At 37.3% G+C, this 24,156-nt stretch overlaps 1 protein-coding gene across 1 annotated transcript; it reads right to left on the reverse strand.

Moving 5' to 3' along the window:
- Positions 1 to 22,619: 22,619 nt before the first annotated feature.
- On the reverse strand, positions 22,620 to 23,802 carry LOC132365501 (serine/arginine-rich splicing factor 6-like). Its single transcript, XM_059922221.1, has one exon. It carries the CDS (start codon positions 23,800 to 23,802, stop codon positions 22,720 to 22,722), a length of 1,083 nt encoding a protein of 360 aa, XP_059778204.1. The 3' UTR covers positions 22,620 to 22,719.
- Positions 23,803 to 24,156: the final 354 nt, after the last annotated feature.

Below are 24,156 nucleotides of genomic sequence, written 5' to 3' on the forward strand. Positions count from 1 at the left end.
CTCTAACACCATATATACAAAAATAAACTCAAAATGGGGTAAAGACCTAAATGTAAGACCAGAAACCATAAAACTCCTAGAAGAAAACATAGGCAGAACACCCTTTGACATAAATAGTAGCAATATTTTTTGGATAAGTCTCCTGAAGCAAGGGAAATAAAAGCAAAAATAAACAAATGGGACCTAATTAAACTTAAAAGTTTTTGCACAGTAAAGGAAACCATTGACAAGAGGAAAAGACAACCTAACTGAATGGGAGAAAATATTTGCAGATGCTATGACGGATAAGAGGTTAATATCCAATATATATAGACAGCTCATACAACTCAACATCAAAAAAACCAAACACCCTGGTTAAAAAATGAGAAGAACTCAACAGACATTTTTCCAGAGAGGAAGTGCAGATGGCCAACAGGCACATAAAAATATGCTTATCATCATTAATCATCAGGGAAATGCAAATCAAAACCACAATGAGATAGCGCCTCACACCTGTCAGAACAGCAATCATCAAAAGAACACAAATTTGCCATGATTTTAGAGCTAGCAAATGGTAGTGCTAAAACCTAAATACAGATGATTTGTCTCTGAGCCTGTACTCCTCACCACAATGCTACAGTTTCTGTCCTTTGTTAGATGTGGAAGTAAGGAAAAGAGATGACTCTAGGCTTCCCTTTTTTTAATACTGGATAAACAGTGAGGTCCAATGGCTTCTTGTTGTGTCATCACATGGTGTTTCCTCTGTGTGTGCACATCCATGGTCTCTTTTCTTCTTCTTACAAGGACACCAGTCCTATTGGATGAGGTCCCTACCCTTATGACCTCATTATATCTTAATTACCTCTTTAAAGATAACGCCTAATACAGTCACATTGGGGGTTAGGGCTTCAACATATGAATTTGGGGTAGCCACAGTTCAGTACATAATTGTAACTGTGGAAAAATTAGATTACTATGTCTCATACAGAGTTAGAAATATAATACTGATAGGAAAAATTGGAACTAGATTTTGATTTATGAATTATCAGTAGGGGAAATTATGGATGACACCACCCAAGAAGAATGTGAAGTGGGAAGTTAATCAGAACAAACACAAACTCCAGAGAAAAAACAATGTTCCAGAAGGAAGGACTAAAAGAGAAGAAAGCAAAGGAGAACGAGATGTACTAGGAAAATTAAGATAAATTGATGGCAGGGAAAGAGTGAATTTAATGACTTGTGGAACTGTCAACAGCCCCAAATGATATATAGAAGTCAAGTACAATAAGAAGAGAAAAGGTCACAGAATTTGGCAATTTGGAAAACTTTAATGATTTCAGCAAGTATATTATCAATAGCATGGTTAGAAGAAAAGGCAGATAGTGTGGGAGAGTAGTAAATAGGAGATGAGGAAGTGGACCCCGTAAATGTGACTTTGCTTTCAAGACCTTTGGGAGTGAAAGGAAACAAGAGAGATAGGAAGCAGCTTGAAGGAGAAGTAGAGAAGGTGAGCTGATCTAGCCCATGAAAGCTGGTCCTGGCTCATGTTGAGAGAAAAAGAAGGCTAGAACTCAGCCTTAGGTTACTTTTCCTTAGGCTTTCTGTTTAGCCAGTAAACAGTAATGCAGAGATATACATATATACAATCAAAAGATCCAGTGAGTCAGTGCGTCTTCCCTATGATGGACTCAATACCTGGTATAGGGTGAAGAATCTGCTGGGCAAAGGACCCCAGGGCATGGATTCACTGTCTTTACAGGTTAAGGCTGAGAGGAATGCCGTGGGGTGGGGATGTGGAGGGGAAAACCAGCACAGAACAAGGTCCACCCTATTTCTGTAGAAGAAATAAGTGCTGATCACCAGTATACATTTCCTAAATCACTGGACGCTACAAGAAATTCCAAAGCAGTGGACCTGGCACTGGTCTAGCATACAAGCAAAAGATTTATTTTATTTTTTTAATATAGAAATAAGTTGAGAATAGATTGAAAAGATAAAATGAGGTTAGAGAAAAAGAGATTGAAATATAGGAGAGGGAAAGAATAGTTTCAATTAGGTCCTGGAGAAGATGGATGGAGATGGAGTTTGGCACTCAGGTGGGCAACTTAGCTTTAGGAAAGAGGGAAGAGGGGCAAAGCAGTTGGTGAAGGTAAACACTGAGTTTAAATGAGAGAATTGGAGTTGAGTCTTCTAGTCTTCAGCTGCTCAAGAAGGAGGTGGCACAATTATCCCTGAGATGGTACTAGTGTACAATAAATCAAGTGGCTCAGGGAGACTGGAGATGATTTGGGACAAAGCTGTGGAAATGAGCAAGGCAGGAAAATAATGACAAGCAAAATGAAAACCAAAACCATGCTGAAATAGTGAGAACCCCTGGTTTCCAAAACTAAATGTGCCAATCCCTTAACATGTTCCCAACTACTCACATCCAGGTCTGAAATCTCCACTAGGGAGGCTATGGCCCCCTACACAATCCACGGTGCCAGTGGGATCCAACAGAACCCTGGGTTCCCTGGACTTACTCCTCTGGTTGCTTTCTGAAGGCTGAAGCTCTCCTAAGCCAGACCCTGCCTTGTCTTTATAAAACTGACCTCTTTCATAAGGCCTCCCTGGCACAGAACAGGACATCACACAAGTGGGTGAAATAACTGAATAAATAAATGAAACACTCACCTCTTCAACAAATTAAAGAATTTAGTGTGTTTTAGAGAAGTGGGAGCATTAATACTGACAATAAGTTCGGCCAGGGAATTCGAAGATTTGAAAATGTTTATCAGTTTAGTCAGAGAAAGATAAAGCATAGCTGTGTCATAAATTCCCACATATGTCTGACAAAGATCTTGAATGGAAGCTAATTTCAACAGTATTAGATTTTGAGCTCTTTGAGACAGGATGTCTTATTTATCTAGCCTAACACATAATTAGTAGTCATTCAGTAATTATTTGTTGAAGGAATGAATCCCACGACTTAAATTAACCCAAGTTCCAGGAATAGAATTGACATTTAATATATAATATTAAAATTAAGCTAAATAGAAAGTTGAATAAAATATTAAAAATAATGACATTTCTTATTTTTCTATTCATTATGGCCGATTCCACGTTCCTTCTTTGTGTTTCAAAATTCAAAGAAAATAAGGAAAATGACCAGGAAGGGATAGCGGTCACTTCCTGGGCTTGGTTTGAGGACCTCACCTGCCCCCCCGCCCGACTTAATGTTTAACTTTTTCTTGAAAGAAAGTTCCATGTACGAAGCATATATCTTGAGAATTAAAATTAGTTCAGTCTTTGGGTGGTAACTTCATGGGGTTTTTCATTTTTCCATGTTGCTTATCCATACACCCTAGTATTTCTGAAATGAAGTCGTCTGATAGTAAGAAGTAGTTTAAGCTTTGTAAGTGAACGAAGAGCTGGAATAAGGTAAGCAGATTCAGTTAAACCACCACTGCTGGATTCATAAAAATAAAATGACTCCCTTTTACCTATTGCATTAAGTTCAAACTCTCCTACTTCAGTTCAGTTCCACCCATATGATCTAACCCTGTTTCTTACACATTCACAAGGCACGACTTTGTTCCAGTTACCACGTGAAGCTCTCATTACCCGCTGTAGTCGCCACATCCAGAAGCCATTTCTCTTGGTCTTCTCTGATTCAGATACTTGCCCTCTTCTAAGGGCACTGAGTTCCCATTTGAGTCCCACCTCTTCCAAGAAATCTTTTTTTTTGGTTCCTTATGCATACTTCACTCTGTTACAGAATGTCATTTTAGGTGAGTAAGTACCATTAGAGTTTATGCTGCATTCTTAGATTGTCATTTAAAGGAGAAATATCTATGTTAAAAATCTTGGCTGAAATGCAAGGTTAGCTGCACCCCAGCAGGGTCCAAAACTTGGGTACAGATCTCCTCAGGTATATTCAATTTTTTATGATGCTTTTCATTACAGTTGGGCATTTGCTTGAATGCTTTACACCAAATGCTCCTCTTTTCTCACCGAGACACAGTTTTCTTATCCTCTTCTGGATCGTTGGCCTGATAACTGAAACTCTGTCAGGAAATTTTTGTTGGTTAAATTTTAATGCTATAAGCTTTCTGACATATGAAAGTAGAAAAGCCTTAATAAAGAAGGATGAGGATAGGCAAATCCAGTCACTGTCTGATCTACCTGGTCTGTCTTTATATTTAGATTTCTTTTCATAGACTATTTCTAGTAGAATTCCTTTACCTCATATTCTTTGAACAAGGAACAAAACCAGATAATTCTAGGTTATTTTAAAGGTTTGGATATCTACATTTTTATACTTACTACTTGGATAGGATGAGTAATACAAGTCAAATATTTTCGTGTCAGGGAAAAAAAGTCTGTGGAAATACTACTTGATTTATTTATTTATTTAGCCTGCAGTTTTGTGACCTCCTATCTACGAATGAAACAAAATGCAGTATTTTTTATTAATAGCACCCTAGCATCCTACTATATCTAGTGTGGATATTAAAACGTAAAAGACTGGTTTTCGTACCAAGGAGCTCATATTTCCGTGGGTGGCACATATTTTACACAGGTCCTGCTTCAGAAGATCAAATCACAGCAACAATTTTAGAATAGTATTGGTATGTGATGATAATGGATGCCTGATTTAAAGTTATATTGAATGAAAGTCTTAAATGAGGGCACAGGTGATTCATGTTGTTAATTTTAAAAAAGAAAAAAATAAGTATGGATCAAAATTTTAAAAACAGCTTTTTTTGTGCAAGTTATAACCTTATTGGACACTAGAGGAATTGCTTCCATGTAAAAGAGAAGGGAGAGAAATAAAGAAGTGTTGGGAATTGTTCTTCTGTGAGCTTGTACACAAGTAAGCCAGAATCTTTTCCTTTTCTACATACATAGACTCACCCACATGCATATGAATATAGGCTGTGTGTGTGTGTGTGTGTGTGTGTGTGTGTGTGTGTGTGTGATTTCCCCTCTTAGCTGTTTGGTTTAGTTTTGCTTATGTCTGGATGATACACTTCTGTATTTTAGTCTATTAAGTATGAAATAAAATATTCACATGATGTGCATCTCTCTTGAGGGAGCTGTGAGTACATTTTACTCCTGTACTTACAGACCTGTTGCACATCCTCAAAAGAAAGGTACTTCACAAGAACAAAGAATAATTAATTTTAGCCCATTTAAAAAGACTCGTTTTACTCTAAATACTACAGGTATTTTGAGCTGGGAAGTTATCTTCAAAGAAGTAAGAGAGAGGAATACAGAACATCCTTTTGAATTCCCGTTGCTGGCGTGCACTGCGTCTAATCCTCACATCCCAACAAGTTGGCATTTCTCTACACCCATATCTAAATTTTGTGACATCTGCACGGGCTAAACAGATTTATGCCTTAAAAATTATTTTATTTAAAGGCATGCATAAATTTAAAAGCATGGAAATTCGTTATTTAATACTCTTCCCTCTGATAAAAACCTCTTTCAGTAGATTTTATGTATTTCTTTAAAATATTATCTAATATAAAACAAGATGAAAGTGACTGGATATCTTCTGGATGAATAGGATGGATTATTTTCTTCCAGCTCATATCTAAAATTTTCAATAGCTTCTTATTTTCTCAACTATATGTTGCATTTTTAAAATTACTTCAACTCTGTCTTTATTCTAAGCATCTAATATAAACAATGACCCTACTATTCTCAAAGCTTATAATGATGTTCATGGGGATGGAGTAATTTTTATCGGCTTTCTTCCTCAGAATTCTCAATGTAGAAGTTTTTTCCTTTTAGTTTTATCAGAGCACAGAGGCCTCTTTGCTCATAATATGCATCTTTTTAGTGAAAGGGATATGTCACTTTTTCACATGTCAATCACGTCACAAAAATTACTTTGAGTCACTAGAATAGTTGCCTAATTGAGGAGAGGAAAATCACCTATCACACTGACAGAAAGTATAAAGTGTTAAGGTCACGATGGCACATTTTACTTATAAGACAAATCGTCTATCAGTGGTAGAAAGTTAACAAATTACTAAGAAAACTTTAATGACAAATTCTTGCTATTTTCCTCATATCAAGGTACAGTTTAAGGTACAGACAATTAAAACCACATTTAAGACAAATTGCTGGTTTCCCACTCTTAGAAGATGATGGTCAACTTGCTTGAGCAGCTGTTATAGACTGAGTATTTGTGTCCTCCCCAGAATTCTATGTTGAATTCTAATCACCAGTGTGATGGTATTTGTGGGCAGGGCCTTTGGGGTGATTAACTGCTGAGAGTGGAGTCTTCAGGAATGACATCAGGGCCCTTGTGAGAAGAGGACCCTTGTCATCCTGTGAGGACACCAGGAGATTTCAGCCTGCTGCAACCCAGACGAGGGATCTCACCAGAACCCAACCATGCTGGCACCATGATCTCAGACTTCTAGCCTCCAGAAACACTGGCAAACAAATCTCTGTTGTTGGTAAGCCATCCAGTGTATATATAGTGTTGAATATTTTGTTACAGCAGCCTCCAAACACAAGCTAGCGCAATAAAAGACTCAGCGTTTTTACGGCTGCTGGGGAGACATATCATGACTAAACTGGGTCACAGCATTGTGCTTTGAAATCATTTGTTTTCAGTTAATTCGGAAATCAGGTAATGACTCTTTTCGCCCAAACAGGAGATTATGAATTCAGCATTCAGCGATGAGGCAAAGAAACTGGTTGCTGAGAAGAAGAAGAGAACAGAATAAAAGGCCTACTGCAGAGAAAGAAGGTAGTGGAACAGGACAGCAAATGCAGACAGAGCCATGTCTGGTTTAAGTGAGGTCAGGAGAGGTGGTGTGTTAGAAGGAAACAGTATTCTTTATCTTCTAAGAGCTTGGGTTCCAGTGTTAGAGCTAAATGAGTTTATCTACTGCTTGGATCCTTACTAGATATATGAGCTTGGGCAAAGTACTTCTTTGATCCTCAGCTTGCTCATCTGTAAAATGGGTATTATGATAAACCTGTCTTGGTAGTTGGGAGAATTAAATATGATAATGGAGGTAAAATGCTCTCCGTAGTCCAATGTGTAATATGCTTTCAGTGAATGGTAACTTTAATGTTTATAATTAAAATAAAACTTAAGCATGTGAAGATACAAAAGTTAAGAAAACAGTGGTTTATTTTTCAACAAATAGCACTAAAAACCCTGACGCACTCTGCAACAACTTCATTGAACAACTGCTGCATTACGCAGTTGAGAGGATAAGCACATGCTTAGGATACCAGAAAAGAAACAGCACAAACAAAACCAAACAAAAAACAAAAGAAGGAGAAGATCAGAAAGGCTATAGAGCAGCTGTTTTACCTTTTTCGTGATACAAGCTTTATGTGATATCTTAAAATCATATTATAAATTAGTCTATTGATAAATATACTGGGAAAATACAATATTTTTAAGAGTTATATCTTCTAAAGAATTTGGCTTCCAATAGGATAAGAATAGCAGAATACACCAAAAGGTATCCACTGAATCTAAAAGGAGAGAAATTCAAACCAAAGTCTCTTATCCGTAGTAAGAGAAAGTGAAGCATGCTGTTATCAGAAGCTCACTCTAAAATATCCATGGTATGCTATATATGCATTTGATTCAAAATATAATATAGTTCTCATCTTAGAGTAAACTTTCATTCATTTTCCATAGACCCTTTTATCATTTTTATAATGTCTCAAATTTAAGAACCCCCTTGATATATACCTAATTCTTTTTGCCCAAGGCAGGGCAAAAAGCAAACAAAAACGACTTATTTTGTATTCATTAGAATTCCTAAGTTTCATTACTTTGCTACAAAGACCCAAATTCTATTGGGAGGTAAAGCTTCCTACTTCAATAATTATTTTTTATCTTAGCATAAATGGAATTATAAGTGTCTATAATGAAGAAAGAATAGAGAATAGATGTGAAGAATACAAGCAAAGGGAATGGTCTCTTTTTGTGGGAAGGGCAGTGCCCCTAAAGGGAAATTAAGGTAAAAAGGAAGATTGAAGGTACTTTACAATAATACCATAGGCCAGCCCTACTACTATCTTTATTCAGGCAGAAGGACAATATTTTTGGAATAGTATCTGCTGTATATTTTGTTTCTTAACAATTATCATTTTCCCAAGCTCTCTACCCTTTGAAGCTTGTGCATCTATTGCATTGGAGGCAGGGTGGATAGAGCCTGGAAAAAATGTGAAAGTGAACTTCGATCATTTAAATAGGGCTTTGCATGTACCCAAACTAAGGATTGCTTTCATGTGCAAGAGCCAAGTCCTTTTGAAGAGAAGATGTTTTCAGATTTCTGAACTCTATGGAGGTTGACTATAGAGCAAATTATGATGGGAGAGTAGGAAGTCAGGCCATGACATAGGGAAGTGACCGTGATGATCAAGTGAGTTAGATATGAGGTTGTAGCAGTTTTAGGAAGAAAAAGGGCCCTGGAATGGTGTTTCTAGTTATCTGTGGCTCAGAGGTGGCATGGGCAAAATCTAGATGACAGAGTGTCTGCCAGGTAATCATCAGAAGAGTCTATTATCTCTATATTCAACATATTCTCAGTACCTGAACCCTTTCTACCACCTTCAATTTTCCCTACCTGGTCTAAGCTTCCCTGGGTTATTGTAATTTTTCCTGACTATTAGCACCTGCTAGTCCTCCCATCCCCCCAATGTACACCCCATGCAGAACATCACCCACAGGGCTTCTGTTAAAAGTTCAGTCATATCAGGTCACTCCTCTGCTCAAAACTCTCCAATGATACCCCGTTGATCTCAGAGTGAAAGCTGAAGTCCTGTGTTTACTAACGTATTTCCTCTGACTTGAACAATGCCTGGAACTTAGTAGGAAGTCACTAGATATTTGTCGGGTGAGTTAAAAATGAATAAATAAATTCCTATCTCACTGGAAGTAAACACTAAGGTCCTTCTGGTTGGCTACGAAGCTTTAAAGTTCTGCTCTCCACATCCCCACTTTGTCTGTACCTCTCTCTTTTTCCTTCCTTCTGTCTGGATAGAGTATCCCCCAAACTGAGCAGGCACACTTGCCTTAGGACTGAAGTCTGGCCATTCCTTCTGCCTGAAATGCTCTCCCACAAGTTAGAACATCTGTGTGGCTCCCTCACTATCTGTCTTTGTTAAAGCCTTTGTGAATCTTTCCCTGACCGTCTTATTTAAAATTATAACACCCACACATCTCTCTTTTCTGCTTTATTTTCTATATGATATTTGTCATTATGTAATATGTTATATACTTTACCTTTTAATAAATTACCCCTACCTTCCAAATATAAATGTCAGGATAGTGTGTATTTTCATCTCATTTATTCGTTCCTTTTCTCCCAATGCCTAGCACACTGGTATCTGGCATAGAGTAGGCACTCAAAATGCATGTACCGATTTAATGAGTGAATAAATTAATAATATGAAGAAGGCACGGTTTGGGTTACCAAGGAGCAGAGGATGGAAAATAATAAAGTAGGAGCTCTTCAAGATAAAATAGAAATAAAAATACTCAGATATTACTCTGAATATTGCTACTAATGGGCTATATTACCTTAAAATACTCTTTGTACTCCACTTTACCAATGTCAGTGTCTCATCTACAAAGGAAAGTTGAGTAAGATGTTCTACATGATCTTTTGCATCTCTGATATTGTAAAAATTTTCATGATAGATTCTATAATCCATTTTTGTCCATTTTCAGAAAATAGATACTTATAATTATTTAAGTCTCTATGTATCTATATTAATCTGGCTTTTGTCAGGATTACATCAATGTAGCAATTTTGAAGTTTTTTTCCCCAAATAGAAACAATTACAAAAAAAATGTATAATTTTTGCTGTTAATCTTTCCAAAGCAATGATGACATGAAAGAGAAAAATACAACTTCACACACACATACAGCTGAAATTTATTGGAAAAAAAATATAAAGCTATCTCCTCTTCCAGGCACTTTCCCCCAGCTGGTCTAAGGACATACATCATCATGGCTTCTAAACTTTAATTTACAAGCAACAAATATGGTAGTGTTATAAGCTTCTGACCATTGCAAAATCACTGAGTGCAAGGCCTGTCTCCTCAGAAACTAATCAAAAGGTGACACATTCTGTTAACTTCCTATTATACATTCATAACATCATCTTTCAATTCAATGTCATAAAGAATTTATGCAGGACATTAATCATGCAAGACCACTAAACTGTTCTCATTTCAGTGATAATTGTTTACTCCTTTAAATGGTTTGTGTTGAATTTCAACAATTCAATTGAATAAAATATACCTTCCACTAATATAAAATATATCTTTTTCTCTGGGCTGGGAGAGAAAATTAACCTATAGGGAGGAAAAAACAAACTGAATGTATAATATGATTGGTAGAAAAACTAAAATTTTATAGAGCTCTTCTCTTTTTAATGACATACCAATGGCATCGAGCATAATGCTATGGCCTCCAATAAAAGGAATCCTGAAAAACAAAATGAAACAAAACAACAACCAAACCATGTATAACCAGCAAACATGTAAAACCAAACACTCTTCAATAGCTACGTGACATGGTTGTATCGGAAATCAACTAAAATGTCTCGTAAATGAAACACAGTACACCTTGTTAGTCAAGAAGCTAAATGTAATCAGAGTGGTGTCAATCATTTGCTGGGAACAAAAGAAACGGAAATCTAATGGTAGATTATTCAGAAATATCTGGTGAAATGGGCATGAGAACTACAAGTCTTACGATCTGACTTCTAAACCTAGGTCCACTAATGCTTCTGTAACCTTGAGATTGACACCTAAACTCCTGTCTCCATTTTCTCATGTGTAAAACGAGAGGGCTGGACCTGATCATCTTGTAGGTTTGTCCTAACACCAATAGTTTATGGGTCTATAAGGAAACTCAGCTAATCAAAACTTTGCTTAAAAAGAAATAAAAGCACTGATTTGTCATCTGTGTTTAGATTTCCCCACTGCCTGCTGGATAGAATAAGAATAGGATCAATTTGAGACAGCCCTTTCAGCCCAAGGGTGCCATAACTAATGGCACTGTCTATTCCTGCTTTCTAAATGGAACCCTACTATATATATATTTTTTTCCTGTGGTAAAGTGTCTGCTTTATAAGCATAATAAATAGCAATTGCCCTTTAATGGCAACTTTAGCTGTGACCATTATGGCACAGTTTAAGTGCTTAAAAACACTAATGGGAGTGATACAATGTTAATTATACTAAGGATATGAAGGCTGTACACAAGAATGCCTGCAAAATTAAGTAAAGCCCTAGCTAATTCTAATTACAGTCTGTCTGAAAGAGATAAGAGAAATTAAGCATCCCCCCTTTTTTTTAAAGTGCCTTTTTAATATAACAGCACTATTTGCCCACATAGGTTGAGAAAACATTGTAAGTGACTCAGAAAAGTGGGATTCTGAAATAATTTTTTTTTCAGTTTAAAAGAGAAAGGAAAAAAGATGAATTACTTACATAGAAAATGCATTTTTACTTGAAACAATGCTAACTTTCTTGTGTTTTAAGCCTAATACAAACCAATTTTACAGAGCTTATTCATTAAATTGTCAGACACAAATTTATATCATGGGAATTTTAAAAACGTATTTTATGAAATATTTAGAAGATATATATTTGAAAATGAAACCACGAAGACTCTCCTCTTCCTTATCATCAATGGAAAAATTAAAATTTTTAACAACAGCCATTTCAAGTATTTTTTTCTCCCCCTACCCCCGGCAAATATCTATCTCTAACTCTCTCTTCTTTTTCTTTCACTCATTTATTGAATGCTGTCTATGTGTTAGTACTGGACATATAAAACTGGGTAAGATAAGCTTGCTGCCCTTAAGTGGTTTATAGTCTAGCAGACAAAAACAGAAAACAAAACAATTCAGGTTTAAACCTTGGTATCTGTTATTGTGTAACATTTTTCTCTTTGTCTTCTAGCCTTGTTTATTCTTCAAATTCTCTTACTTTCCTCATTATAAATTGATTTACATAGATCCCTAACTGAATTGAACTGGAGTAGTAGAAATGAAGTTATTGATTTATCCAAGTTTACTAATTTGTTAGAAATAAGAAGTTCATAGGTTTTCCAGAAAACCTCTGTGGGAAAGCCTGGCTCATTTCAGAGTGCTACCATTTTAAAACTGAGGCAAATGACATCTCAAATATAATGAAAACAATTGGGTGACAGCCTACAATTTTCAATACACACATTATTTTAACAGATCATAAACCAAGTAAACTAGCACGAGAATAAGAAAAATCCACTCATTTTAAATAAATGACAGTCCTAACCGATTGAAATCATTTAATTCCATGGAAAAGTGTCCCTAAATCTCTAAATTACAGGTATTTGCAGGTTAACCCAAATAGTTATGGCAAGTATCTAGCTACTTAAAAATTGTCATCCTTACCTCAAATCATTTATTATCTGTAACAGACTTTCTAATTTGTCCATATATCTAGTTTCAAGTGACCAGTAGGGCATATGTCAAATACCTGTCTTGGAAGCTTATTTGTCATTTCAGCAACACCACTTTTACAGCATTAGGATAGCTTCCATGACATTTAATCTGTGTTCCATTTGAAAAATATTGTATGGCTACTCCTAAGTACATGTTTCCAAATACTGGACAACTTGCACACTCTGCTTTTCTAATATATGTAGATCCTCACTCTCTCCTGATGCCAAGTCAAACTAAACAAAGAACTTATACGGAAATTCAAAGGTTCTATTGTCATTCCTTATGATCATTTTCTGAAATTTCTTTTTCTGTTGTTTGTTTTTGAGAAATTAAAAACTATTGGTAAGACTTGGACATAATTTTTCATTCTCTTCAGATTATTCTTAGGTTTTTCTCTACCATGTGAAGGTACACACACACACATACACACACAGCAAATTCACTAACAATTTTTTCCCCATTTTCACTCACAGGCATGCAGTCGTTTTTCAGATTGTTCCTTCCTGGTAGACAACTCTACTTCTGATTATATTTCTTTTGCTATTTGCCTGTTTTTTCCCCATACTAAATGTCATCTCTGTAATCATCCATCTTGTATTTTCAGCCTCTTTACTAATAACTATAGCATATTCTATTTAGCATTGCCAGTATTTCTAAGGTTATTTAACCTTCTATTAGATGGTTACTCTATAGAAGCATTATTCCCTTCAATAGAAAAAAAAATAGATTTAAAAATAAACAACATAGGGACTTCCCTGGTGGCGCAGTAGTTAAGAATCCACCTGCCAATGGAGGGGACACGGGTTTGAGCCCTGGTCCGGGAAGATGCCACATGCCATGCAGCAACTAAGCCCGTGCACCACAACTACTGAGCCTGCGCTCTAGAGCCCTTGAGCCACAACTACTGAGCCCGTATGCCACAACTAGTGAAGCCCGCACGCCTAGAGCCCGTGCTCCACAACAAGAGAAGCCACCGCAATGAGAAGCCTGAGCACCACAATGAACAGTAGCCCCCGCTTGCCGCAACTAGAGAAAGCCTGTGCACAGCAATGAAGACCCAACGCAGCCAAAAATAAATAAATTAATTAATTTAAAAAATAAAATAAACAACTTATTGAAAGCATCAAGGATAGAAAGAAGGGTGAGATGATGCGAGAATGTGGAAGCCACACAGGAATGGACAGTGTGTTGGAGAGTTGGAAAACCATAGTGATGGAGGCCACTATGATGATGGCAATGCTAGATCACAGAAACTTGAGATGTGGCCCTGGAGATAGCAGGTGGCTGATACCAACTCTCTATGTGACCGTGGGCCAGCCACAGGATTTCCCTAGCACTGTTCTTCATATCTAAAACAAAGAGTTCAGTATTCTTGGAGGATATTCGGAGAAGAAACAAAGAAGAAAGGCAGAAAACTTAAGGAGTGTTTAATTATCAGAAGATCAGGAAAAAGATAAAATTGAAGATAAAATGGGAAAGTGATTTAAAATCCTAGATTTTATTCTATAAGCAATTGGCAAAAATCACATATAGAAATAAAATTATTCATCATTTAGTCTCCTCCTCCTTCACACACACACACACACACACACACACACATCCACACAGGCATACACACAAGCCAGGATGCAGTTATGGTAGAATTAGCGTATTCTTATCTCCCAAAGTTCTGTAGGGGCTAGAAAAGTGTAGGATGCTTAGACTTGGTCCTCTATAAAATAAAGGGAGACCAAAATATTCCACTGGTAATACTAGCTGTAGTCTAGATACAGAAATAAATAAAGATAATAGGTAGATAGATAGATAGATAGATAGATAGATAGATAATTACATAAGAGAAAGGAAGATGGAACCAAAAAATCTAGGATTTGGCCCCTTAGATTTACTTCTGTCTTCTGAGAGAGGAAAGTAATATGGGCTCTGTCCTCTAGTCTTTATTAGAAATTATTCAATTTAGTTTGTATCAGGATAAAAATTGGAAACAGATTCATGGCAAGAGAAATACAGCACTTGGGAATCACTTCTTGAAATTCACTAGTTCAACTTATGCTAATAAGTGATATAGTGAATGTAGCATAAATGGATGAATTGCCCCAGCTAAATGGAGATAGGGCATTTACTAGAATCTTAGTTCAATATGCCATGAACATAAGTTATTTGTCTAAATATATAATTTCTTTTGGGTTGTTGGTATTAGAGTGGCTTTTTGCTTGTTATTCCTGCACTTGAAAATGCTGCATAAAATCTATATACTTTTAGAACTCTTTTATAAACAAAAAGAGCTTACCTGATTAGATTTTTTAGCTTGAAATTTCACTTTTCAAATTAATTTAATTTTTACAATTATAGCCTTGATTCTCCTTTCTGGTCAGATCTATTTTATTACATAAGAAAGACACAGAGCGTGACAGACAGACACACATGGGACAACAGTTGGGTTAGGAAACAAGCAATGGTGTGAATAATGCCCCAAACTGGATAATTTCAAGGAAAATTCCATTTGGCTCTTGAAGACACAAAATGAGCTGAAGAGAACAGATTTACTTCTATGATTGCTTTATGTTGTACTTGGGCCAATACTGAAGTGATTTTACATACCCCGGGCACATACCAACTGCTGGAGGTGAGGAGGGAGCTATAACATACTGGATACAGAGGAAAAATTTTATTTTACATATAATCCACAACATAAAATGCCATTCTTAGAGCTGTGTCTGCATTATGACAAAACAGGTTAATTTCTGCAGTTCAGATGAGTTAAAAAAAATTTAAAAAAAAATCAAGTTGAATTTTTTTATGTAGAATCGATCATTTCAGTCAAAACTGCTAATTTCAAGGCCAGAAGCAGATGCAGATAGAGTCAAAGTAAGAGCAAATTATATTGCCAAGTGGTTTATAAACATTGATCATTTTTCCTAACTCTATAAATAAAAATTAAAAAATGAGTTTTACCATATTTGAAATAGCTCCATATAAAGTGACACAAACATAGAAAGATGGGATATTTTTAAAGGTCAGTGTCAAAGGAGAAATGCAGACAAAGAAGGTAAAGAAAAAAGAAAATACATATATTAAGCTACCATCTCTCTAGTATTTATTATGTGCTGAGTATAGTGCTTATCTATAGACACCTTATTATAAGTCTCAAAATGATGCCCAAATGTAGATATTATTATTGTTATTTTCCCATTGAGAAAGTTGAGAATCGATGAATTTGAGAAATTTACCTTAAACAAGATACAGATATGTCTGCTTTGAAGACTTGCTTCCCCCATTCCTGTCTTTAAAAAAATAAAAATAAAAAGATAGACAAGGACAGAATGTAATTTTTTCTCTAGTATAGTGGGGACTCTCCTTATCAAAGACAGCAGTCCAGATCTGAAATGTTACATTCTGAACCCTGAAGCTAAAATTCAGAATGACTCTTAAAATTTAAAAGGGTTCATTTATTTATTTTAAAAGATGTGGGCTGCTAGCATCCTCTAATGCAGAATTTTCTTGGGATTGTTTGATTTATGTGCATTTTAATTGAAAAGAGCAGAGGTTGAGGAGAGTCAGAGTCTCCAAGGTCCCCTGGTAGAATAGACCTGGAGTAATATGTAGGTCATATTATCAGTCTGGATCTGGGCTTCCTCCAGAGTAAAATGAGAAATTGGACTCGATGACTTTTAAGATCCTTCCAGCTATAAAACTCAGTAAATGTAAGCATCCTGATTCTTATCCAGTATTCTTATACTACTCCAACCTATTTATCATTATATTAACATAAATCCTTCTGATGTGCTGGTGATCAATGATCCAGTTCATTGAGAATTGATCAGAACAAATATGTAACAGAGAAAGAGAAGCAACCATTTTACTCTATTGTCACCTGACATGGAGAGGGGCTAAAGATGTATTTAGATTGTGATTAAAAAAGATAAAGCATCTCTATTTGAGTTGGTCCTTGGAGTCTGTTGTTAGACTTTTAGGCTGACTTACTTATTTTGGGGATATAAGTTTCTTGATTCTCTCTCCTCCATTCGAATTGTACTGATCTTGTCAAGTGCATCAGTGCATCAGAATACTGGGAAAAGAGAAGGACTGATCCAGATCAAAGATACTAAACTCTAAGCCAGAAACTTTAAGGGGGGAGGGGGGGAGTCTTAAACGGAAACACATACTTTACAATTTGCTTCCTTTTCCCTCTCTGTTTCGGTTTCTGTCTTATAGCACTTCTGACAAGGGTATAAAGTCCATGTTTGTCACTTTGGCAGTTTCTAATACCATAACATGCAAATTCTCTGGTACATAAAAGTGAGAAAGGTAAAATCTAGGACATCTGGCATTTTTAGATGGGCTACAATGGTAACTGTTTCTTTTAAGATGTCAAGCTAGTCTATTGAACTTACCTCCTGACTGTAGTGTATTTATCCACCTTTAACCCTCCACTTCGCTTTGCTTTGTAGCTGCAGCCAAGGAATTTGGGAAATGGGTGTCCTACATTTTAATTCATTCTTGAAACAATCAGATCATTCTTTATACCTGTGGAAATGTCTTTAATCTAGATCAGGAGTCAGCAAACTTTTTTCCATAAGAGGCCAAACGGGAAATATTTTCTTCTTTATAGGCTATACCAACTCTGTAGCAACTACTTAAGTCTGCTGTTGTAGTGTGAAAGCAGCCATAACCAATATGTAAACAATACGTGTGGCTGTGTTCCAACAAAACTTTATTTACTAAAACCAGACGACAGGTCAGATTTGGCAGTGGGTTGGTGTTTAATGACCCTGATCTAGATCCTTGTATTTCTGGCCATCCATTCACTTCATATCTTCAAGCACTGAACCATTGTTATATGTTGAACATAAACAGATATGCAATAAGGTTTTGGAAACCTATTACTTCTGTCTGTCTTGTACTCTTCTTGATTTACAGTGAAATCCTACTCAGCCTTCTGAGTCCAGATCATATTTCACCTCCTCTGGGGAATTTTTCCAATACCTTCCCCTACCCACTCTCTATTTACATGGCATTTACTTCTTCTTTGTATAGCTATTGCTTCTTAAAAATATTTCACATTGTGTAACATGATGAGATTATATCTCTTTCTTCTTCACCAAATTATAGATTTTTGAGAGAAGGATAAACCAGGGGTACCGGTCCGCGGCCTGTTAGGAACCAGGCGGCAGAGTAGGAGGTGAGTGGCAGGCGAACGAGAGAAGCTTCACCTGCCGCGCTCCCCATCGCTCGCATTACCGCCTGAACCATCCTCCCCCCACCCCCGCCCCCATCCATGGAAACACTGTCTTCCACGAAACCGGTCCCTGGTGCCGAAAAGGTTGGGGACCGCTGGGATAAATGATAATTCAGCTTTGATCCCTATGGCCAAGGACTGACTTTAGCGTGTAATTAAGCATTCAGTAAGTGCTTGTTCAGCTATGTGCATTAGGGGGTTTAAGTTTGGTTTTGTTTTCTACTTTATAAGAGAATTTGATCTTTTTGAATTCAAAGAAAACAATGACAAATATTATGTGCTTATTTATTAAAAATAACTTTTAGATAAGATGTGAACTGATACCACAGCCATAGAATATATTTTCTTTTTCAACAAACAGGAAATTTGAATATGTCACTCCATCATATGATCATGGATAAATGACCTTAGTTCCCAGCTCGCCTTGCAGCCAGGTACTGCCATGTGACTCATTTCCGGCCAATAATATATGTATGAAAAATGTTGTGTGGAACTTCTGGGGTGACTTCTTAATCTTTATTAAGGTTCTCACAACTAGGCCTGACCTAGTTGTGAGAAGCACCTCTCCTGATTTCCTATCTCTCACTACCTTTCTTTCTTTTTGGAACATAGAGATCATGAGTTCCAAGTAGGTATTTTGGAGCAGAAATATCGAAAGTACCTGGGTGACATGCTGGTGCTTCTATACCTCTTATGGATTGTCTTCCTCCAAGATTCTTTTATGTACCACTGGTATTTTTGGTCTCTATTACAGAAGCCTGTCTGATAATATCTAACTAATATAGTGCTATATATTCCATTTAACAGTAAGTGATTTCAACATATTCTAAACCTCATGCCAATGTCTCTTTGCCAAATATAGAAACAAAAGAGGACCTCTCCCCCTCATGACTGATAAAGAACATAAAGATTTAAAAAGAGAGAACTCTCCTTGAAATGATAAAGAAGATAAACTTCAGGACTTTCCAAAATGACAGTCAGTAACTTTTTATAAAATATAATATTAAGGTTTATTTTAATCTAAATGAGATGTAAAATGTGAACATAGTACTTTCACATCTCTCTCATAAAACTATTTCCCATTTCAGGCAAAAATTTAGGTATTTGCCATGGCAGGAGAGCAACATATATGTAGATTGTATAAAACCATTTAGGTATAAGCTTGTGTGACTCCTGGTTCTTTATTTGGCAAGATATGTGACTGTTGGTGCTTTTGTGCCTCCAAGTCTTTTTCAGAAGGATGATCGTGATGAGGAGAAAAGGGTACCCACTTTAGAAAGCAGTGTAGATAAGTGATTTTTAAAGTTAAATACATAATCTCACTAAAAAGGAGTCCTATATTTCTCATCTCTGTTTCTTTAACTGTGTCAAACACTCACTGTCCCTTTAGAGCAATATTCCCTTTTAAAGCAAGAAGAGAAAACATAAACTTGACTTGGAGATTAAGCAATATGCCAGCTGCCTAATTACCTGCAGGCACTTGCAGACCATTCCAGAATATCATTCTGTCTGGAAAGGTCTCCTCCTAACAACGTTTATATTTCTTATGAACACTGTGCTTAGGTCCCAATACCTGTTAAATTACAGAAAACTGAGTCTCAGTTCCATCTCTAAAATAAAGGGAATGGAAAATATGATCTCTCAGGTCTTTTCTTGTTATAATTTTCTATGATTTTATGATTCTCTGGAGATTCGTTCACCAGGAATTGTTGGGAGAGATGATGAAAGAAGAAAGAATAGTGCAGAGGAGAATGCTGGTACATTTAAAGTGGAGGGAGAGCCAAGTTCTCAGTCCACTGATATATTGAGAAAAAGCTTATAATCCATCATATTACTTTATGGTTACCAGCTCTCCAATAATGGAAGGAAATCTGCAACTGAATATGAGAATGTGTTGTGGGTCACATTTTGAACTTCAAACTTACTAATGCAATTTTTGTGGACATTTCTTGAAGGTGTGGGAAGGACATAAAAGGGAAGATATTCACTCTCTGCACCTATGTAGCTTCATTCTTGGTATGAGCAATGATGGGTGTGAGCTTGGAGGTAGGACAGGGGGAAGGGCACTGGGGGCAGCAGCTGGTAGAGCTTCAAGAGAGCCTTCTGACAGCTCTCTGTTGCTGGTAGAGTCTCAGTTATATGTTCCCGCCACAAAGCATACATTTATCAGCCCAAGTCAAGAATGTAAATTACCCACTTCTCACTTTTCATAAATTGCACAGAATACAATTCTGATTCTTAGGTATGTAATCTTGTCAAGTTTCAAACGTATTACAGGGAAAACTCCGAACAAACCTACAACTGTTAGATGGCTATATCTAAATTTTCACCACGAGCAGCTTTGTGTATCTTTTTTTCCCCTCAGTGAACATTTTATTGAAGCAATAAAGCACAAAGCAGGTTAACAAAGTGGGAGAAAGAAGATACCAAGAGAAAAGATGGTAACAACACAGGAGTGGAACGTTAAGTCACAGGAGCAGGAAGGACTCGAAGTGGCCATAAAGGCACTACGGCATGTCAACACACTACCACGTAAAAGAAAGGGGGATCCAGTTATCATTCACTTCTGTTTTGCTCTCCACCAGCTTAATACTCCATCTAGCCATAGATGAACATGTGGCAAGTTGTAGAGACTCAGATTCTACTTAAAAGTTAGCAAGGAACTAAACATTTCTTTGGTCAAGTGGGCCAGTGTTATAAATACAGTGGTTTAGCACATCTAATGATGTAGGTCCACAGGTGTGGGGTAGGAACCAGAATTTTAATAAGTTGGCCTTTGCTGCTAAATTCTTATGGGTGCAGACATTTACCCACGGTGGGGGGGGGCGGGAGGGGCAGCTAACAATGCAAACAAACCTGCCTATTACCATGTGATGGAATACAAACACAAGAAAGCCCAGCTGAAGTATGCTCCATACTCTTAGAAAGCCTAATTTCACATTGTAGTATTCCCCTCCTTCATTTTAAAAGGCGGTGGTTTTAAAAGCTTTTGTTCTTTCCCTGAAAACAAGAGAACTTTGGTCAAAGCCAATTCTTAAAAGTAACTTGTCCTTAAACATAATTTGAAAGGCAGTGGAGGCTTGCTTCCTCATTTAAGAGTCCTAACTTTTGTTCTTTCAAACAGGCAAAACAATGAACTATAATTACAGATACCAGTTTCTTCTCTCAAAATCTCAAGTTTATATTGAAAAAAAAAAACCAAACAAACCATATTTCTTATGAACATCTAAAAAAAAATATCAAAAGCATTAAAGAAAATAAGGTCTTGGAAGAAGCATCAACCTTTTGGGGCACTATGTTCCTAAGATTAGGCTCTAAAATTTCATAACAGGAAGCCCAGAAATTATTAGAACAAGTCTTTTTACATGAGCAAACACTCCCAGTTACAGTGTCATTTTGGCATCTAGATCTTTGATTCAACCTTTTTCACGTAGTCTCAATTTTACTAGGCTTGCCTTCTGGATTATCTGAACCTACAAACCAACTCCAGATTATGATGCTTTCTAGGCACACCTGCAGCACAATGAGTGGTACCCACCACACCCTAACACTACCCAGCCCTTAACACCTTATATAGAGTGACAGCTCCCAGGGAGATGTTAAAGCTGAGCCGTATAACCTACATCTTGATTTCAGACTAAGATTAATGAGTGCTTTTAATGAAATTACCTTATTTAAAGAATCTGGAGAAAGAGATATATATATAAGGTAATTCATTTCTCAAATTGCAACCTCAACTAACTAGGCTTAACGAATGTATGGACTAATTGGTAACCCAGTAACTCCTACAAATTTGCAGTATTATAAAATTTGGTTTCCACAGTATTCATTACCCTTCATGAAGAAGTACAAAAGTTGACGGTTAACCCGTTTACATTTTTTCCAAGCCAACAACACGAAGTTTTACAAGGATGATCTAACCAATTATCACAGAACCCCACTAACTAAAGGGGACTGATTGTTAGGTGGACTTTTACTTTAATCAGTAACTGATTTATCAAGCGATCTGTTTTAAGTGTCTGTTAAGGATCTTTCAGTAGAAAATGCAATATTTGCTTTTCCATTTTGAATAACACACCAAACTTCTGATCAAAGAAAGGTTACTTCCATTTTTACATAACAAACATTAAAGACCATGGAACCTTATTCTAACAAAACACTAATTACAACGACCACTTCCAGAAAGTGGGATTACAAGGCTAGATAAGATCCCAAGTAATAAGAACTATTTTTTGAAGAGTTCAATCAATTTAAGTTTGAAAAAGTTTTCATTATTTTAAAAATCTATTAATTTAGGCAAAATTGTATAACAGATCGACTATAAAATCTTTTATTTTTAACTTAACCTGTTTAAGGGGCCAATAAGACTTTGCCAAATTTGAATAACAGGACAAAATAATGTTATCCAAATTGAATAATTTATTGCTGGTCTGAGACTTGCCTTGTTTTACACTTAAGTAGAATTTACATTATTTTCACAGATAGCAGATAATCAATATTTAAAGGAATTTAAGAGTGACCTATTCAATAAGGCAGTCATCTTGGTAGCAAACTTTTATTGAAATCTTACATAACTCAAGCTTTATAAAAAGCCAACATAATTGGAAATTGGGTTCTCCCTCTAAAGCCCTAAGTGTTCAAAGCTTGAAAAGGTTAACTTAAAATTAAGCAAACAAATATAACAATGACAGAAACCCCTGCAGCGGATCCTGCTGAAATACTTAAAAAAAAAAAAAAAAAAAAACACCAAAAACCTAAATGAGCTTAATCTTTACAAAAGTTATTTTAGCTCAAAAGCTATAAAATCAAAGTTATCTTAATTCTACAAAGGGAGAGGATCTTTGACTTCATGCCATTTCTTTAGAACCTCATTTTTTTCATCAAATTTGGCTACAAATCCAATTTTTGTATGCCCCTTTTCCCCGGAGATTCTTCTTGCAGAAGAGGCCAAGTACAAACGTGGAAGAGTAACTGCCTAAAAAAGTAGGAAAGTGTTCCGTAATAGTGTGCAAAGAATGTAGAGTTCTGGGTTAATCTCTGGAACTCGATCTGGATCGTGACCTTGACTTTGAATGAGATCTAGAACGGGATCTTGTAGCTCTTTTTGCTGGAGGGGATACAGAACGGGCCTTTGAGGGTGGAGCAGGTAGGGGTGAATTGGAACGAGACTGGCTCCTTGATCTAGATTTTGACTTTATATCACCTTTCCCATTTTCTTTGGGGGAACGAGATGGAGAACGAGACCTGCTTCGAGATTTCTCATATTCATCCTTCGATCTGCTCCGAAAGCGCGAACGGGAGCCTCTATCAGACTTAGGTTTAGATTTGCTTTTTGGTCTAGATTTCCTGCCTTTTGAACGAGAACGGGATCGACCTTTGCTCCGAGACCTGGATCGGGAGCGACTTTTTGAGATACTTCGAGATCTACTGCGGCTGCTCCTACGACTCCTACTTCGTGACCTTCTTCTAGACCGTGACCTTGATCTGCTTCCAGAATAAGACCGCCTGTGGCTTGTTCGTGGTTTATCTTCCATTAGTCTAATACTTCTCCCATTGATTTCCGTACCATCCAGCTTATCCAAAGCACGCTTCATGTCCAAGTAGGAGCTAAACTCACTGACGCCTTCATTTGTGCGTTCTTTGTGAGCATCTGCATAGGTTACTTCACCTGCTCGTCTCTTGAAATCCTTTAAATCTCGCCAACTGCAACAACTAGCAAGATGTTCTACAATAAGCCTGAATTCTGCGCCTACAGGTGGTCCAGATTCGCCTCTGCCAGAGGTTCTCTGACTGCCGTATCTGCCTCCACCACTGTGGCTTCCATAGCTGTAGCCATCACGCTCGTGGCGCGGGCCCCGGGCGTGCGCCACGATCACGTGCGCCACGATCACGTGCGCCACGATCACGTGCGCCACGATCACACGCTCGCCGCAGAGCTCCCTGCCGTTCAGCGCGTACACGGCGTCGCCATCGTCGCGGGAGTCCTCGAACTCCACGAAGCCGTACCCCTTTTTAAGGTCTATTTCGAGAAGGCGGCCATAGCCACTGAAAAAGCGCTGGATGTCCTTCTCCCAGACATTGTAGCTCAGGCGTCCTATGTGGACGCGTGGCATGTCCGTGGCGGGCGAGGGGCCCGAGGGCCGGCTGTCGAACGGCGGACCGCAGAGGCAGAAGCCGCGGAGCGGGGGCGGGGACGGCGAGAGCCCGGACACGCACCTCCCACCGCAGCGGCGGCCGAGTCCAGCCACACGATCAGCTTTCTGTACTTCTGACTTTTCCCTTTCTTCGTTGCCTTGTGGCTCTCAGCACCGCACACCGTCGGTCAATTTAAAACCTGTACGTGAATCTGAGAGGAAACTGGACATAAATGAATAATCAAGAAACTGCACGTGTTCCTTTGTAGACATTTTAGTTTTTCTGCAAGTGACAGTTGGAATTGTGTTCATTGCAAAAGAGAAGGGAATGCA

Source organism: Balaenoptera ricei, chromosome 4 (genome assembly GCF_028023285.1).
Source record: "Balaenoptera ricei isolate mBalRic1 chromosome 4, mBalRic1.hap2, whole genome shotgun sequence".
Classification (NCBI taxonomy): Eukaryota; Metazoa; Chordata; class Mammalia; order Artiodactyla; family Balaenopteridae; genus Balaenoptera; species Balaenoptera ricei.

Bases quoted from the DNA above. Each gene is read 5' to 3' on its own strand.
- LOC132365501 (XM_059922221.1), bottom strand. From the start codon at position 23,802: ATGCCACGCGTCCACATAGGACGCCTGAGCTACAATGTCTGGGAGAAG.